General features: G+C 37.3%; 3 protein-coding genes across 3 annotated transcripts in view; 1 reads left to right on the forward strand and 2 right to left on the reverse strand.

The window, feature by feature from the left end:
• Positions 1–10742, reverse strand: part of Rat1 (5'-3' exoribonuclease 2 Rat1) — a 40211-nt gene extending 29469 nt beyond the window's left edge. The window contains exons 1-23 of the mRNA XM_090181251.1: positions 10539–10742; positions 10291–10418; positions 10113–10224; positions 9874–10047; positions 9679–9815; positions 9408–9433; positions 9285–9335; positions 9061–9218; positions 8873–8998; positions 8675–8812; positions 8505–8612; positions 8347–8448; positions 8154–8279; positions 7900–8097; positions 7788–7838; positions 7597–7704; positions 7233–7322; positions 7015–7171; positions 6771–6954; positions 5306–5362; positions 4015–4083; positions 3788–3943; positions 3211–3317 (exon numbers count right to left, since the gene is read on the reverse strand). Coding sequence (XP_090037377.1) covers positions 3211–3317; positions 3788–3943; positions 4015–4083; positions 5306–5362; positions 6771–6954; positions 7015–7171; positions 7233–7322; positions 7597–7704; positions 7788–7838; positions 7900–8097; positions 8154–8279; positions 8347–8448; positions 8505–8612; positions 8675–8812; positions 8873–8998; positions 9061–9218; positions 9285–9335; positions 9408–9433; positions 9679–9815; positions 9874–10047; positions 10113–10224; positions 10291–10418; positions 10539–10613 — 2638 coding nt within the window. The 5' untranslated portion in view covers positions 10614–10742. The remainder of the gene's footprint in view (positions 1–3210; positions 3318–3787; positions 3944–4014; positions 4084–5305; positions 5363–6770; positions 6955–7014; positions 7172–7232; positions 7323–7596; positions 7705–7787; positions 7839–7899; positions 8098–8153; positions 8280–8346; positions 8449–8504; positions 8613–8674; positions 8813–8872; positions 8999–9060; positions 9219–9284; positions 9336–9407; positions 9434–9678; positions 9816–9873; positions 10048–10112; positions 10225–10290; positions 10419–10538) is intronic.
• A 3466-nt stretch (positions 10743–14208) lies between these two features.
• RpS27A (ribosomal protein S27A) lies at positions 14209–14946 on the forward strand. Its single transcript, XM_090181638.1, has 2 exons — positions 14209–14338; positions 14414–14946. Exon 2 carries the CDS (start codon positions 14421–14423, stop codon positions 14889–14891), a length of 471 nt encoding a protein of 156 aa, XP_090037764.1. The 5' UTR covers positions 14209–14338; positions 14414–14420; the 3' UTR covers positions 14892–14946.
• On the reverse strand, positions 14931–16620 carry LOC149935150 (ubiquitin-like protein 7). The gene is made up of 6 exons (XM_090181637.1): positions 16278–16620; positions 15992–16197; positions 15849–15930; positions 15722–15779; positions 15212–15656; positions 14931–15155 (listed from the first exon to the last, which is right to left on the reverse strand). The coding sequence occupies exons 1-6, from the start codon at positions 16432–16434 to the stop codon at positions 15003–15005; spliced, it is 1101 nt and encodes a 366-aa protein (XP_090037763.1). The 5' UTR covers positions 16435–16620; the 3' UTR covers positions 14931–15002.
• Between the last annotated feature and the right edge of the window lie 1328 nt (positions 16621–17948).

Below are 17948 nucleotides of genomic sequence, written 5' to 3' on the forward strand. Positions count from 1 at the left end.
GCTGTGGGTTACCCCATATTTCGTTCGCTTTTATGAAGCCCCCGCTAAGCCTTTAACCAAAGCGATTTCAATGGGAAGCCTAGGAATTACGTAAAGCTGACGCTTGCTCGTATAAACGCGGGAAGACATATAAGGATTTCAAAATGGTGAAGGTATGATATCGCTGAAAAATCTGATACATCAGTTTTCTTTCAACGAATACGCAAACTAAGAGAACCAATAAAGTTTAAGTGTGAGTTGCACGAAATTTCAAAGCTACGTTCGTTGAAAGATCAGTATTTAAATATATAAACAGAAAACTTTTCGTAAAAATTGGTTGAACGGATAAGGAGTTATTTTGATGAAGAATTTGAACTAAATTTAGATTCACAAATTGGGACTAGTCATTCTCCCAAAGAATACACAAATTTAACCTAACTTCTATATAATGTAAAGTTGTAAGCCACGTAGGTTTTGGGATTTTTCGGTAAGTACTGCTGACGAAAGGGAAAGTTAAACCATATCCAGAGTTGCCAGATGTACGATCCGGATCGTATTTGTACGATAATTGAACCCGCGGTACGATATATGATTTGAAGGCTGGATCGTACGGCAAAAATACGATCCAAAGTACGATCCGTGTAAAACTGTTTTTTTTAGAGCCGAAACCTTTATTTATCTTTAAATATTGCATCTCTAGCAAAAGGTTATCTCCCAGATTCCAGACTCCCACTTCCAAATACGATCTTGCGGTTTGGTCGGGGCGTGATCATTGTCGCCATGAATCGGAAATATCCACAAAATATTTTCTCACGTTTTTTTCTTACATAAAAGAGAACGAAATTATACGTCATAATAGGTTTATCAAACTGTTTTTTTTTATCTTTAAACATCTTTTGGGCTTAAGCGACTTGTTGAAAGATCCTTCTTTATCTAGTACGATCCAAATCGAAACTCGGTACGATAATAAAGCGCTTGGAATCTGGCAACCCTGACCATATCATTGGTACTCCCCAAAAGCTAAGAATTCCACGTAGAAGCTAGGTGAGTCAATCATTAGTGCATATTTCAAAATGCGTTTTAATAACTTCACGCTAATAGATGTTAAGCCCGCGCTAGTAAAACGTGTAGGGAGAACGTGTACGAGTGAAGATGTAGCGTCATTTGGGGCAGACTGTTTATTCAACACTTCTTTTAGGCCTAAGATGCGTCGCATTCGGAAGCAAATCTCCTGTATTACTCTAGATAAAATTTCATTTTCTAACGGATTTTCGTACAATGAAACACTTTAAAATAGCAAATTTCCGTTGCTTTTACCAATTTGGATCCTTAAACTAGATTTACACTCTACACGGGGAGCAAATAAAAAAATTGGTAGTTGAAATAAAAAGAGTTCAAAGCGGAAGTGAACCCCCGATTAGGCACGTTCTAAACACACGCGGGAGAGTCGAGGGGCGAGACGCGGACCTCCGACAGTCTCGACGGAGCGCACTCGAAAACTCAGCAAGTCGAAAAAACGCGATAGGCCAGCAACTTTTATTGGAAAAAGAACACTGGCTTTCTCTCCGCATTCTCGCGGAATAGAAACGGCTCTATTTATTACGTCTGATTCGCGTGTCCGTTATACGGAGGAAGAAAAGGGATCAGCCTGCCCGGATCTGTCCGCAGCGGGAGGATAAGGATCAAACGTCGTGCGGGACACGTGTTGGCACGCGACATTTTTGTCTATTGAGTCGATTCCCGCTGAGATAGTTGTTCGCTAGTCTACATCCCGACTCATCCCCCAAAAACGGTTTCGGACCGTTTTATCAGTAATTTTTAATACCAAACTAACCCCCCCAACCGTAGGAAAGTTTAGTAATTTCCACAATCGTATTTTATCTACATAGAGAACCTTAAACGTAAAAACTTTGGTTACGAGGACGTAGGCTTTCAAAGCTGGTTAATACCCTAAGAATACAAAATGTCATAGAATATATACCAAAATTTACATTTACGTATCGTTTGATAATTTAAAAAGTTTTCACTTCATGCGTCCTATTTGGACCATCCTGATTAGACTATAATAACTAGAAGGGGGTGTGGCGATCTTGGCGCCATCTGTGGCGTCAATATTTTTGATCTAACATTTGACTTATCATTGCACAACACAAAAATTTACAACAAATGGAAAAGAATAGCAGACATAGAAGTCGTTTTAAGAGACTGATTTTTCGAGGGTCTAGGCATGGAAAATCTAATAGCCGCGTCTCCCCTTTCCCTGATCAAACAACAGCGAGAGACGGGGCATCCGCAGTAATAGGCGAATAATGGGGCCCACTTTCAAAAGGAAAACAGACTTGACCTACTATCGTCGCAGATATTGTTTTTAGGAAAGTCTTCCCAACTACCATAAAAAATTTCAAAGTTAATAAGCTGAAAGTCTTCCGAAACATTTTGTTTGAAGTTGTTGAGAGCTACGCAAAGCGTAGTACTGGCTATATTGGCCAGACAATGACAATAATAATAGGCTCCCATAATATAAAAGAACTCAAGTGTTTCAAGGAGAGGAAGTCACTTGACATGAAAGGGGAGGATTGGGGCAGGGGCCTACTGCTACAAACAAACTTTTTCCACTACGAAGCGGATAAAAGAAGGCAATAATTGCCCGTATCCTGACAGAGAGAGAGAGCCCTTGAATTGGGCTTTTGTTAACCTCGATCAAATTGAGACATTGAAAAAAGTTGAATAAGTAGTGTAACAGTTACCAGGGCTTAACTTAGTGGGCAATTCTGGTAGTTTTGAAACTAGGATTTGCAGTTCTAAAATCGGATTTGGGCAGTGCTGTTTATCGTTAATTTATCGCAAAAAAGTATGAAAAATTTCAAATAGCTGTTTACCTCATGGGAGATGTCGCAGTCGATGGATCTTTCCGACAAACAGCCAATTTTGCAGTACTAAATTACTTATTTACAGCCCTTTCTTCTCTCATAATTTTGTTAAAATATTTGCCTGCTACAAATTCTGAATTCCAACTGCTTTTATAGCTCATTTAATTATGTTTTGTGGGTTTAATTTGTAATTTTTTTTGAACAGTTCTAAAAAATCCTTATTTTGGCCCCTGACAGTTACGCAATAGCATAAAACCCATTTTAAGTTATCACCAATTGTATTAATTAATAATGGAATATATAATCTTATATTTCCCACTCCTCTTGACTAAATTAATAAACACAAAAATCTAAGACTCACCAAAAGATCGCTGAGTTTGAAACATCTCTGGTCTAGCGTTATAGCCGCTATTTCTCCCATAACCTTGGACAGGAGGAGCAATTTCGTTATGTTGGTTCATCCCTCTACTAAAATTAGATAGTATGCAAGATTAAACACTTTGAAAGTAATAGATAAATAGTGGAAATTATTGGTTACAGCTAACGAGTCTAAAAGTTTGGAGTATCTGTGGACTACAAAAGATTATTTATGTGGTTCCATATCAACAAAATTTTCATTACTTAAGAGCAGGGGCGGGCCGAGTGGCCGCCCTGGTCGTCATTGGCGAGTTAGGGTCTAGGGGTGCCAAAATATCATTTTTCTATTTAATTTAAGCTTATTGGCAGCGCCAAATTTTCACTTGCCCTGGACGCAATTTTGGCTAGCTACAGCCCTGCTTAAGAGAATTCTAACCATAAATAGAACTAGAGCCTAAGCCATAGTACTTAGAAGAATGAAATATACTGATAAATTTGACTGCAATTTGCTTCAGGGTTGAGAAGCCCTAGCAAAACCAACATTTTCCAAAGAAATTGTATTAATGATTGATATATTATACTCCAATTTTCTGTGTCCTGATATATCGAGTGAGGCACGTTGTCTCGATTGCGCCATTCCAATTTGAGGCCTCCAGTTGTTATTGTTGCGGAAATTGTTTCCATATCCTCTATTATTTGAATCATAATCACCAGGCTTTAAGACTTTTGTAGGCTCTCTACACAGAATAACCAAAATTGGAAAAATATGGTTATTTACGTAATATGCAAAATATATAAAGAAACCTACTTTGCCCCTGGTAGGCGTTTAGCAGGGTAAATAAATTCATCAGCATAGATAGGATCACGAAATTTGACACTGAAATGACAAAGTTATTTCACAGCATGAAATAAAAATGTATTTATTTTAAAACTAGAAATAACTAAAAATTTTCTTGACAAAATCCTGCTAAAAATTACAAAATTGAACCAGCACTGTTATGTTAATTTGGTAAAGTTATGTCCAACTTTGATGATAAGATGTTAAACTAGTTCCAAAATCAAGTAGCTCAAAACAAAATTGTGATTTAAAAAAACAAAAAAAAAAACAATAAATGCGAAATTATTTATTTATTTTTGTTGTGTCAAAAAAAAAAATAAATAAATAAATCCATGGAAGTCAATTTACCTAGTTTTGGAAATAATGCAACAAAATTAAAAACTAACATGGAAGTATGGTGGGCAATATTAAAATGAAACATGTTTGTGTGTCTAATTATGCAAGAAAACAAGAACCACCGTTGCAATAAAGAACACGGTCGAAGAGGTAAAAAAGACCAACAATGTTTGGTTAAACTAAAATACATTTATTAAATTAAACTGATACGCGGTACTTCGGCTGATAGGCCTTCAAGGCGAAATTACAAGTTAAGACTAACTAACGGAATGTTTTAAAAATAAAAACAAGCGACATGAGAAAAGAAAAACATGAAAACCACACGTACGTGACACTCAAAAATAAACCTACTATTCCTTTTTAGTAGGTTTATTTATGAGTGTCCCGAGGTTGTATTTGTAGTGTTTTTAATTTATCGCGTTGTGTGTTTTAATTTTAAAAGCATTTATCGCGTTGTGTGTTTTAATTTTAAAAGCATTTTGTTAGTTTGTCTTAACTTATAATTTCGCCTTGAAGGCCTATCAGCCGACGTACTGCGTATCAGCTTAATTTAATAAATATATTTTAGTTTCCCCAAACGTCGTTTGTCTTTTTTACCTCTTCGAACGTGCTCAATATTATAATTATGGTTGTATTCAACAACCAAAATCATAAAATAATACTAGACTTCTGAATCCTTAAACGCTAAAATGTTTAAGAGCCATTTCATATTAGTTAATAAAAATGGGGGCTAACAAGGATTTTAGTTCTACAACCTTATGTACATTAAGAAAAACCTGCTTGTTGAACAAGTTAGTTTGATATCATTCTGATGATGCAACCAAAAGAATCAACTATTTTATTTATAATTGAATATGAATAAGGTTAACATAATAATTTTTTTTAAGACTATAAAGAATTGCTATTTTAAATAAAATATGCTTACCATACAGTGGAATTATCGTACAGAGGGTCCAGCCCTTTAACTGGACTATCAAGCATTCTATAAAAATTTAAATTGTAATTAACTTGAATTATAAAATTTACAAGACAAGGTTTTATCAGGAATCCATAATGCTACTTGGAATAAAGCCCATAACCCCTATGGTATTTTGTGAAAGAATTGGGTGGGTTGTGGTTAAATGAATTAAAACTCTGCGAAGTTTTGATTGGCTAATGAAAGAGTAAGGATTTCATCTAGCTATGACCACCAACAAAGAAATAGATTCAAGAATCTTCTTCACAATATATACTATTAGATCATTAATTCAAGTATTTAGACGGGTCAATAAGCTACGAATTTGAGCCAGGGCTAAATCTATCTCTCTAAAATCAGCAAAAAAAAAGTGAGAGGGTCTCGGGTATTATTATTATTGATGAGTGGGGAGAAGAGCTAAAGATATGCCCATTTGCGCACTTCGACCCCAAAACATTATGACTTAAACAGTCCAATATCCAACACAAAATGGATAATCCACTTGGAAGGCATGTTATAGAAATCAGAGGTTTCCAACTGATGCATGCCAAGATGCTAGAACCTTTGGGCCGCGTAATAATCACACCTAGGGTACGTTCAGCAGAACTCATCGGACTCACCGATTACTAATCGGTGACATCGGTTTCCTACTGTACGCTTTGTAGCGTTTCCGGTTTTGACATCACGATAGTCATCGGTTACTCACCGAAGTCATCGGCTGGAGGAGTCGGTTTTTCCGATGACTGACGTCATTTCTGACGTAAAACTACTATAAAAGCTACGGCATTTTAAAAAACACCGATGACTGAATAAAAGCGTTCATCAACCTCCGACGTCATTATGACGAAAAAGCTCATCGGTGGAAAATATCAAATCCATCGGGTTTTTTTCCGTTGACTGCTGCTGAACGTAGCCCTACTAAGTACACGAGAGTATGTTTCCTCCTCAACCAGACAAGCCCTACAGATTGAATCAACATGGATTCCAATCAAGTAAAGATGTCTGTTAAGTAGGCAGTGGCCTGTTAGTAGGCCCACGACCAGCCTAATGTTGGATTTAGAAGGAGAGCAACTCCTTTACTCTTTGCCTAGAGGGGCCCATCCATCTCAAGCCAAAGCTTGAGTCACAGAATTAGAGATGAGGCGGCCCACTATTCTAGAGGGGATAGGAATGGCAGGTTCAGGACCAAAGAACCCAACCTCTGCCCCCTTCTTGGCTAAGACGTCGGCCTTCTCATTACTATAGAACCCCCGATGGCCAGGAACCCAATAGAGCTGTACTTTATTGTTGGTGCCTGGCTCCGAGAGGAGATTCAAACAGCTATAAATCAGATTAGAAGGGTTTAGGGTATCTTACTGCATGTCCTGACTGTTAATTTTTTGGGATAATAGTTGCAAATAGCTTTCTGGATTCTTGGTTGTATTAAAACACTTACTCTCCTGGTCCAACTACTTCTTCACTTAATAAAGCAATTCCAGCCATTCCATTAAAATAATTTGTACCTAGTTCGAATGTTTTGGCTTTGTTATTGGGGCTTTCATATAACGCAGCCAGAAAATCATAACCACTATGGAGCATTCGAATGTACAATCTGTCATCACCACGAGTATTTCTCCTCACTAAACAATAGTTGCATTTTTAGGATTGCTCTTTAAGTAATGCTATTATTAGATACTCACTTTCTTCACTTGTTAATGTATCGTATACATCTTTTAATGCGTTTAATAATCTTCGTTCATCAACAAATGGCAATAGCGCTACACCTTGCCAAGCAAATTTTTTACCATTTAAGTCAATTTTAAAATCAACTGGGTAAAAGTCAATGATGGGTGAATCCTGGTAATTAAAGTTGAAAGATTAGGGATTTTGGGCAATTTAAAGAGATAAAGAAACTTACTGGTTCATCCATTAAATTACCAAAGCATTCTGGTATATGTTGTTTACTCGCGGCTGGGAATACACCCATCAACTGCTCCATGGGGTTAAACTAATGACAAAAACAACGAGATATATTAAGTAAAGTATTCCTATTCATAACGTGGAAACGCCAAGCTTTAAACGGTAGCATGAATGCAAAGTCGATCAAGGAAATGCCAAGCCTTAAGCAGTAGAATGAATGTGAAGGCGATTAAATTTAATTTTATGATATTTAACTAAAATTTTTTGTAAATATTTATTAGAGACTAAATGTTATTTGAAATGCAAATAAGCCGATATTCAGAAGCTTGGCGCTTTCATTTTAAGAATGGTATCAGCCTTACAGGAACTGTTCCTTTTTCAAAGTCGCAATTTAAATCTCCAATATTTACAAAGTCTGATGCAAATGGTGCGTAATGATAAGGAAAAAACCACTTCCAAGATGCGCAACCCTGAGGGAAAATAAAACGTGGTTTATACATAACGATTTTAAAGTTGAAATGTAATTTTTTCAACTGTATTGACCATTGCATACTTGATAATAATACCGCAACACCCAGCAGAGCCCTAACACGTAAGCCGCAGCCTATAGAGAGATTAGATTTCATATGAAATACATAATGATGCAATTTCATCAAATAACTTACAACTTTATGTCTGAAGTCATAATTATCTGGATCAACTTCAAACTTTGATTCGTAATATCTTTCTTTAAACCCATCCTCCCATAACCTTACTTCGTCCAAAGGTTCTTCTTCACTATCGCTGTCTCCCGCTTGATCAGCACTTTTACGTTTATTTCCTTTATTACCATCTTTCTGATTCGACTTGTCAGAGATTTTATCCTGAAAAATAATGATAATTTATTACAAAAACCATAAAAAATAATATGATTAGTTACTTCTTTCAACATGGCCCTCAATGCATCAGCAGCGTCCAAATTTCCCCTGTGTTCCATTCCTTGCTTTCTCATTTGATAAGCTTCTTGTCGAGCATTTACAATTGGACCAGAGCCACTTCTCACATCCTAATGTAAAATTCCGTTAATACGAAAGCAAAAATGACAAGTTGTTTTCATTATGCGTGAAACTCACTCTCGGTGCAAATTGGCCGTCAGGTGTCCAAGCTGGTTTCTCTGCCATTTTCTCCAACTTTAATCTTTTTTTCTTCTCCTTGTTACGTGCTCTAAAGTTAAGCTATGAACAAAGTTTTATAAGCTTCAAGTAAAAAATTAAATAAATGACAAGCATACTTCATTTTGTTGCCTTCTTTTGAATATTTCATCTTCGACTTCTCCCAAATCAGTCATAATCAACTGCACTCTACTTAAATTAACTAATCCACTATTAGTTAAGTAACCCTAAAACAAAATTTGAATTAAAACTTAGCTTAAGTTACCATATCAGTAAAAAATTATTGTACCCCTGTTCTATAGACGCATTTCTTGTATAAATTAACCAATCTGTCAATTGCTCCTTCGCGAATTTCCAAAGACGGAAGATGAGGTAAAAAGTCATTTCCCACAAAAAAACACATGAAAACCCAATCATCGATACATCTCTGCAAATAAACCTCATTTAATACGTATTAAAACCAAAATAAAAAAATTATTTCAATTACTTCAAAATCATATGGAAATGGTAAATTAGGCATAGCCAAATCTCTTTCCAAATATTCTCTTAAAACACACAGTCGTATGAAGATAAAATCAGTTTCAGCTGCCATAGGTTTTTCCAATTCATCAAACTGATACAGAAGGTTAATATACTTATAAGTTTGGAAGACATTTAGCAGAAATAGAGAAATACCTCTCCTTGTTTTTCTTTAGCTAACCCGTCGCAGTTCTTCAGTTCATGACCTAATTGACCGCAAAGATCACAAGGTCTGGGTTGATTTGGTTTGAATTCTTCCCTTATAATGGTGAAATTTGGTTCATGCGTTGCCAGTCCTAACATAATAAGATCGGCTAAAAAAAACAACTATATTATAGCATAATTTCTTTTAAAAATATGTAATTTACTGTATGAATTACCATCTGCTCCACATAAACAATGATGTGTATTGGGATCATGATCGGGATTTGCTGTTTATAGAAAAATTAAATAAATTTTTAGTTGTATAAAGATAATATATGAATAGTGTTAATAAAACATACATCTTTGTTTCCGAATGAAATCCATAATGTGTTGAAAAAATAAAAAATAATAAATTATACTTAATAATCTTATGAAATAAGTTAAAAACACCTTACGCTAATGAATTAAAAATACAATATAAGTAAAAACACAATAATATTGCGTAAGTCGTCACAAAGTTGTGCCAAAACTAGTTGGCCTAATAAACCGTTTACTTACGCAATATTATTGTGTTTTTACTTATATTGTATAATAATCTTAATCTTATTAATAAAATTATAAATTATATTTATCTTGTGTTCGCCTTCTCCGGGAACATTAGCATCTGACAATATAACAATAATGTTTTTCCATCCAGGATCATTGTTCAGTCGGTCATGAATGTAATAATGGAGGCATTTTGCCAGTCTGTCCATAAATGGTGTACCCTAAAAATACAAATTAAGTGTAAGTGCGTTTATTCTAAAGGTAATTACGTTAACCAACAGGAGTGATGCAGTTGCTGTCAAAATGTTCTTCTTTAGGTTTCTCTTGGGGTACATTAGCTCCTCTAGATTGCAGACTTTCTCTAATTTCTTTTATAGCATCTGCCTTTTCAGCAACTTCTTTAGAAGCTCTAAAACGGCGAGATCTCTGCTGGTTCATTTTAGCTCTGGGAGCCTAACATTAAAACAAAATAACCTCTTATATTGTGCAAACTGGAATGAAATAGGTATAAATCTTACCACTCCATCTATTGCCATGTACAACAGTCTCCTTGGACGAACAATGCTAAAAATTCTGTCAATATATTCAAAAATCAACACCATCATCTCATCTTCATTTTTTGGAGCTGGCCTATAATTTTCAGGAAAGTTAAATATTTAAATTTTTTTGATTTTGTTAGTAATTTTGTCATAATACTTGTTTTCAGGATGGCAACACGGATGGATAATGCCATTCATATCCAAATATAAATTGTCAAACTCTACATTATTGATATTCGGTTGAGAAGAATCAACAGGAATCTTCTGACCATTAATGATTTTTGGCTTTAAATAATGAGACAAGATAATTAAAATATGATGATAGATAAACAGTTTTATGGCACAGAAGCGGTAACTCAGAAATATTTTTTTAAGACGATTGTAATAAGCCTTGGACAAACTTACTTTTTCTTCCTCACAATGAACAACTATCGATGGATATTTTCGACTTAACCATCGGAAAAAAGCCGGAACACCCATCCTTACGAATGAATTTAATGATAAATACTTATAATCAGTTGATTTTTAAATTAAATTTGTTAAAAGATTTAAAATTTTAATCCACACACGATTGCCACCAGTCTCAACGTTTAAGCAACTGAGAAGCAGACGACAGCAGTACTTTCAGACCATTGAATTTGAAATTTCCAAATCGGCGTATAGCGGACCAACTATTAGTTATCACCATAGAAATCTCATAGGTAACTAGAATGCTGCCGCCTACGGCCGAGCTTGACGCCAGTTCGCCTTGAACCTTCAGCCAATGAGAGGCCGTAGAGTGGTTCCGCCAAGGAGGATAATAATCCTCCTTGGATCCGCTACTATAGCGGGAGATAGGTGACGTCATTCTCTCTGGTGACATTAAATTCTTGGCAGAACCACTCTTTGAGCTCTGATTGGCTGAGATCTGGCTATCGTCTGCCACGGCGTTTGGCCCACTTTCCAGTTACACGGCAGCATTCTAGTTACCTATGAGATTTCTATGGTTATCACACAACTTATAGAGCTGTCCCTCGCCCACGGTAAACAGCTACAAATTGCCTTCCTGGACATCCAAAAGGCATATGATACCGTAGACAGGAAACAACTCTGGGAATGTATGAAGAATAAAGGGATACCTCTCGCTCTTATAAGAGCCATCTCGGCCTTATACGCGAAATGCTACTATTTCTATACCATCGGCCAAGTAACAACCCCAGCGTTTGAAAGTCGGGTAGGATTACGACAAGGATGCCCACTCTCCCCGGTGCTATTATAATATTCATAGATGAACTGGCCTCCAGCCTTTTGGAGAGGAACGTCGGCGCAACTATCGGTAAAGAAAACTATAAACTAATGATCACGTGCCTTATGTATGCAGACGACATTGCTCTTTTCGCGAACAATGTTCAGGACATGCAGAAACTCTTAGACACCTGCACGGAATTCGCTACCCATACGGGTCTGTCTTTCAGCCTACCAAAATCAGTAATCCTTGTTATCGGGGGGGGGGGGGGGGGGGGCAAGCAACATACCACGCTATACCTACAATCAGCCGAACTGAAGTATGTCGATAGTTTTCAGTACCTAGGGGTTACCTTCAACTCTAATGCAAACTATATGGATCTAATCGAGGTAATACTCATTAAACGGTGTAACAAGTTAAGATGGGCAGTTCGAAATATGGCGGAAAAGTCGTACAACAAATACACAATAGGAAGACTCTTATGGAAAGTCGTCGCAGTGCCGGCGTTAACGTATGGGAACGAGGTACTCTGTTTCTCCCCACGCCTTGGTTGAGTACTAGAGAGAACCCAGTTTGAAGTGGGGAAGACAGCCCTCAACGCAGGTGCTTTTGCTGCAAAAGCCGCAGTCCAAGGGGAGATGGGCTGGTCGACCATGATAGACAGAGAGGCCCGTAGCAAATTATGTTACGGTGGTCGCCTGAAATTCTTACCTGACTCGAGCCTCCCTAAACAAATGCACGACTTTATAAGGCAGAACAGGCTGGAAACTAGCTGGACAAAAAGATTTGCGCAAATGGACAAAGTGGCCGGAATTGGTACAAAAAGAGGCGCCCTCACCACTTACGAGGACTGGCAAACGACAGTTAACAGTGAGGCACAAGACCACGCTGAAACGAAATGGCGAGCAGATGTGCGATCAAAACGAAGCCTGGAGCTCTACTCAGTGAAAAAAAACCCCGGAAAGAGGGTTGTTATAGGGGTACATGGAGCAGTGGGTTCTTATTCCAGGCCAGGACAGGCTCTCTCCTCACTAGCCACAGAAAGTCGGAATTGTTCAATTCCTCCCCTCACTGCCGCCTCTGTGGCGCGACGAGGGAAAATCTGAGACATGTATTACTCGAATGCCCAGAAACAGCAGTGAAGGACGACGCGGTAGAGTGGCGAAAGGCAAATTTATACACAGACTTGAAACATCTTTAAGGCCTAGAAGCGGCTGACGCGCCTAACTAGAACCGCTCGGTAATCTGCTCGATTCTAATTACGTGGCAAAAGAGAAAACTTACTATAAATTCGGGACACCCGGCCGCAGGTACTACAGTTACCACAGTGGCCATTTGACCATTTGAACAATCTAATAATTTAACAATTTGACAATTTAACACTGGAACACTGCACGTTGTTTGGGATATATGAACTACCCGAATTTTTGTATTATTTGCTAGGTTACTTTATTATATTAATAGTTTATTATCTTACTAGTCTGTCCATTTTGTCCCATCCTTTGGATGTATTGAATATATTATTGTATTTTGATAGCTGTGCTCACTTTTTGTAGAGCCGCCCTGTTTTAAAAGGGTGTCATCCTGACGGCTTAAATAAAACCTTTAAACCTTTAAACCTTTAAAAAAGAGCAGTGTCGAAAACTCGAAATAACAAGATTAGTTTTCCTACCGACGCAATATTTAATGAACATCAAACTGATACTTTCTAAATTAGTATTAGGTCATAAGAAACTATTACCTCAATTTATTTTCTTTAAAATAAATTTAAATCATTAATTAAAATTAAAAGTACAAATTACGATTGAAGAGCAACTTTTGGAATTTTTGCGGGGTAGGCGTGGTTGAAGTGACGTAAAGAGTTGACAGCGTTTCTGATTCAACAGCTATCGAGATCGTTGTGGCTAATGAACGCCACGTTTTTTGGGTTTGTCGTAAATTTTTCCTCCACAATTTTTAGCTAAGTTTCTAGTTCTTTCAACACATAGAAATCTCATAGGTAACTAGAATGCTGCCGCCTACGGCCGAGCTTGACGCCAGTTCGCCTTGAACCTTCAGCCAATGAGAGGCCGTAGAGTGGTTCCGCCAAGGAGGATAATAATAATAATAACTTCTAACCTTGTCCATTAAATTTTGTGTTTTATTTTTCCTATTTGTCAGCCAAATTCAAATTGACCTTATCCGATAATACTTGGAAAATGTAAGTTGCTGTTGATACACTATACATAAAATTAGAAAATACATTAAATACACATTGCAATGGTTGCACTAAACCTTTCTACTCAATAAAGATTCAAAGCACGATGGGTAAGGTTAGCATTCGTAACGGCTTAGCGAATAGAGTCGGTTTCTAAGGACGGAAGTTCCCAGTGATGAAAGCTCATGACGGTTGCTGGCGGAGATTTCCAAAGTCTAAAGCAATGTCACAAATAATTGGAATTTTCCCGTTGGCCTTTGATTTTCCAATTGAGAAAATTTTATTGGAGGAGACTACCAATCTTGGTGCCATGAGTAATAATTCCTTTTAGTTTACAGCCATAGAAATAGAAATGAGACTAGAACCACTAGAATCCGGTAATCTCAAGGAAAACGGGCAAGCTAGAAGGCTGCCACGAGAGTGCTACTAATCCACGCAGCAGTGCGCTATCTATTAAAATAAATTTAAACTTTCAATTTTTTAAAATAGATGGCGTGCTCCCACAAAGAATACTGGTGATTCCACTCACATGGCAGCCTTCTAACTCGTAACTTAATCTAATCGTGCTTCTAGACTCATTTTTATTTATTTGTTACTGGTTTACAGCATTTTGGGTTTTTATATATTTTTGACTTTTGAACTTGGCGGCTATTTCTACCTTCGGAAAAAATTTTAGATAAAGGGGGTGGAAACACTGCTTGCCTGCAGCGCCTCCAGTGATATTTCTTTGTGAAACCTCTACACGGCGTGACGGCCATTTTAAGGTGCACGTGGAAGACGAAAGTAGGCATTCTTTGGTTATTCTCCTAATTTAACTTATAAGGAATAATTTTTATGAAAATTTCGTTATTATTACAGATCCATCATGCAGATTTTCGTCAAAACCCTCACGGGTAAAACAATAACCCTTGAGGTTGAGCCGAGCGATACTATTGAAAATGTAAAAGCTAAAATTCAGGATAAAGAAGGGATCCCTCCCGACCAGCAAAGGCTTATTTTTGCTGGCAAACAGTTGGAAGATGGCAGAACCTTATCCGATTACAACATTCAGAAGGAATCGACTTTACACTTGGTGTTGAGATTGAGAGGAGGAGCGAAGAAACGCAAGAAGAAGAATTACACCACACCCAAGAAGAACAAGCATAAGAAGAAGAAGGTTAAGCTTGCTGTACTCAAGTTCTATAAAGTTGATGAAAATGGAAAGATAACTAGGTTACGAAGGGAATGTCCAAGTGAAGAATGTGGTGCCGGAGTTTTCATGGCATCCCATTTTGATAGGCAATATTGCGGAAAATGTTGCCTTACCTATGTTTACAACAAGCCTGAAGATAAATAGTTGGGACATTTTGTGTACATGGAAATTAATAAAAATCTGTTCCATTGATGATAAATTTGACTTTTATTTAACAACACATTTAAGAACATTTTTACAGCGTAAATGGGTAATTTAGGCATTGCTTTGATTAGGGTTATCAAAATCAATAAGCCCACCAAATATAAGCTCCAGTGCCGCATGCACATCACCACTAGTAATTTCCAGGGCCCTTAAACTTGTAGCATCGTTACTAATGCCCATATCTCTTAGCTGTTGAAGCTGGCTCTGAAAATATAATTATTAATTGAAAATAAACACTAATTAGTCACAATTTTTTATACTTGTAAACTCTGAGGTTGGGCTACAACTCCCAATGCTTGTTGAACTGCCTGGCTAAACATTTCACTAGTGATAAAAGATCTGGGTGTTGAGGGAGGTGTTTGAAGTTGACCAGGTGAAGGTGGAATTTGAGACGAAGAGCTCCCGTTAGTTCTTGATCCTGTTGCCCCGCTTGCAACACTAGCTAAAGCCGAAGCTAACTGTGTAGGAGTGATTGGGCTAGGTGTTGAAAGACCACCAAAACTCATTCCTCCACTGTCGGGTTGGGCATCCATCTCATCATCATCACTCAAATTGTCTAGCGAGTAAGATATAATTGGTGGTCCTGAACTGGAAGCTAGTGAAAGACTCGTATTGTTTCTGCTTGATGCTGCCGATGTTTCTTCATGGAATGCGGCTGCAACTGGTGTGGCTGCATCTGCTAAACAAGGATGCTGCTCCAATATTCTGCCAAAAGTAATTAAAAATCAGTGCCAGCGATGCATTAACCATTTAAAAGAAATTTTACACACTTTTCCATTTGTGTTGGATCAGCTAAGAGCATTAACATTTCTGGATCTTGTAAAATTGCTGAAAAATGAAAGAACAATTTTAGTAATTTGACTACAGACTTTACATTAAGCAAAATTTAGATATGACCTTGCGCAACTGGATCATCAGCTAAACCAGGTGTTGCAGCCACAATATTTTCCATAACTTCAGGTTTATTGAGCATTTGTAGCTAAAAAATTGCAGATATATTAGAAATTTAATGCAAATTTATACGCTAATGAAATTCGTACAGTGCTATGAAATGAAGGATTTAACTGGGCTGTTTTCAGTGCAATGAATAGTTGATGTATTTCAGCTTGATTTGGTGGACCAGATTGTCTCGGTGATGGAGTTAAAATAACGTGTTTTGGAAAAACGTAAAGAGTCATTCCAGGTTGAATTCCACAATTTTCCAGCGTATCTTCCATTTTTAAACATTTCCCAAGGAAAACAAGTTCTTCGGTTTTAACGTTAAAAAATAATTAATATTTTCTACTCAGTATGCCCTATGAAAAGTATAATAATTAGCCAATTCACCTATTTCACTGGGAGATTTGTTGAGTGTTTTGGAAACCTCTTCTTTAAAAGATTCTACATTACTCTGTAAATTTACAGACTGAAGTTTATGCCTTTCAAATTTTGAACCTAATTCTGATTTATTTAATTTATTTATTAAATATAAATAAACCATCATTGCCAAACTGTGTTACACCAAATCGATTGAACTAATACGCAACTTTAGGTACGCAATGACAAGTCAATCAATGATGAAAGTGTGATATCTGGGAAACTCTTCTCCTCTCTTCACATAGATGGCGATACGGTCTCTACAACGTATGGTCTGGCTTTTTCCAGCATCCCAGCTTTCATATTCCTAGATCCCAGCCAACCTAGGAGGATGGAAATACGCAGTATTATATTCCTAGAGGGGGGGGGGGGGGGGGGGGGTGTGAGTTTCGCGTTTGCTCGAAGACCTATTTAGTCCAGTGGATTTAAATTAAAAAAGGGGTGTACCTAGAACAAATTGCAATAGAATTTTTCTCTTTTGCAATGTGTTCCTAATATCGGTCTGAACCGTCCCTTAAAAATCCCCATGAATCCCCCCATGGGGAAGTGGTCAAAACTGGTCACAAGTGGTCAAGCTAGATTTTATTTGGAAAATACGGTGGGGGGGAGTTTAAAAATTTATCCCGACTTCATGCTTTGAGATAAAAGGCTGAAATTTGGCGAATATACTTCACAGTTATAGGGGATAATTACTGGAGAAAAATAATTACCGCCGCCATCTTGGATTCAAGATGGCGGACGCAAGTTCTTCGTAAATCACGGAATATCTAAGCAAAAAAACATCATAACGTTGGAAAATACCCTCGACATTGTATATTATCTATATTTCCGGTGTATCACGAGCTTGCGCAGTAATAATATTATACCGCTGTTTTTATAATCCAATATGGCGACCGTTTTACCCTAGAATATCGAAAATCGCAATTGTGACTGGGACGATTTATGCCGAGTTTGGGCTTATTCTAAAGGAAATTTCATTCTCTAAGCATTCCCGTCAAGATAAACACTATTTATTTAAAAAGATAAGAAACGTGAAATTAATTAAATCGAATTTCATAGACACCTCAGGTTTAAAGCCGCAGCCTGTGACGTAACTACTGTAAAGTTTCTTAATTATTACCCTCGGCAGTCGGCACGTGTTAATTTTTGCAGCCATGCCGATGTGTTCAATTTATTATCCCTGTTTATATGGAGAGAAACCATCTCCACATCCCAAACAAAACGTAAACCAATAATCCTTTAAAAAAAAAACCCACAAAAACAAAACGATCAGGCGACGTCGACTGACGGAACGTGATTGGCTTAAGCGCTCACGCGATTGTCTTAGCGGTCGCGCGCGAGCGTTTTTCCTTTACCGCTCTTTAGTGTATTCGATTTTTATGGAAATAGATGTACTCTTTTAGTTCTTAAAAGTTACATAATTTAAGTAAGTGAAACTTGTAATGTCAAGTGAAAGTTTATGCGCCATCTGTAAGAAAAGAGCTCCGGAAGACCAGAATTCCACAGTTTTCCTACAAGAAAAAGGTGCGGAAACAATAAATAATTTCAGCAAAATACGAAAAGTTGATGTCACTGTTTCTCCCGGCTCTCGCGTCCATGTGAGCTGCCGGAAAAAATTCACCGACAAGAGGACAAAGACAG

Source organism: Leiobunum rupestre, chromosome 7 (genome assembly GCF_980474605.1).
Source record: "Leiobunum rupestre chromosome 7, qqLeiRupe1.1.hap1, whole genome shotgun sequence".
Taxonomy (NCBI): domain Eukaryota; kingdom Metazoa; phylum Arthropoda; class Arachnida; order Opiliones; family Sclerosomatidae; genus Leiobunum; species Leiobunum rupestre.

Coding starts and splice junctions, on each gene's coding strand:
- RpS27A (XM_090181638.1), top strand. CDS start 14,421: ATGCAGATTTTCGTCAAAACCCTCACGGGTAAAACAATAACCCTTGAG.
- LOC149935150 (XM_090181637.1), bottom strand. CDS start 16,434: ATGATGGTTTATTTATATTTAATAAATAAATTAAATAAATCAGAATTA. Junction 15,931..15,991: donor ATCCTTCATTTCATAGCACT/GTACGAATTTCA, acceptor GCAATTTTTTAG/CTACAAATGCTCAATAAACC. Junction 15,156..15,211: donor CCCAACCTCAGAGTTTACAA/GTATAAAAAATT, acceptor TTATATTTTCAG/AGCCAGCTTCAACAGCTAAG.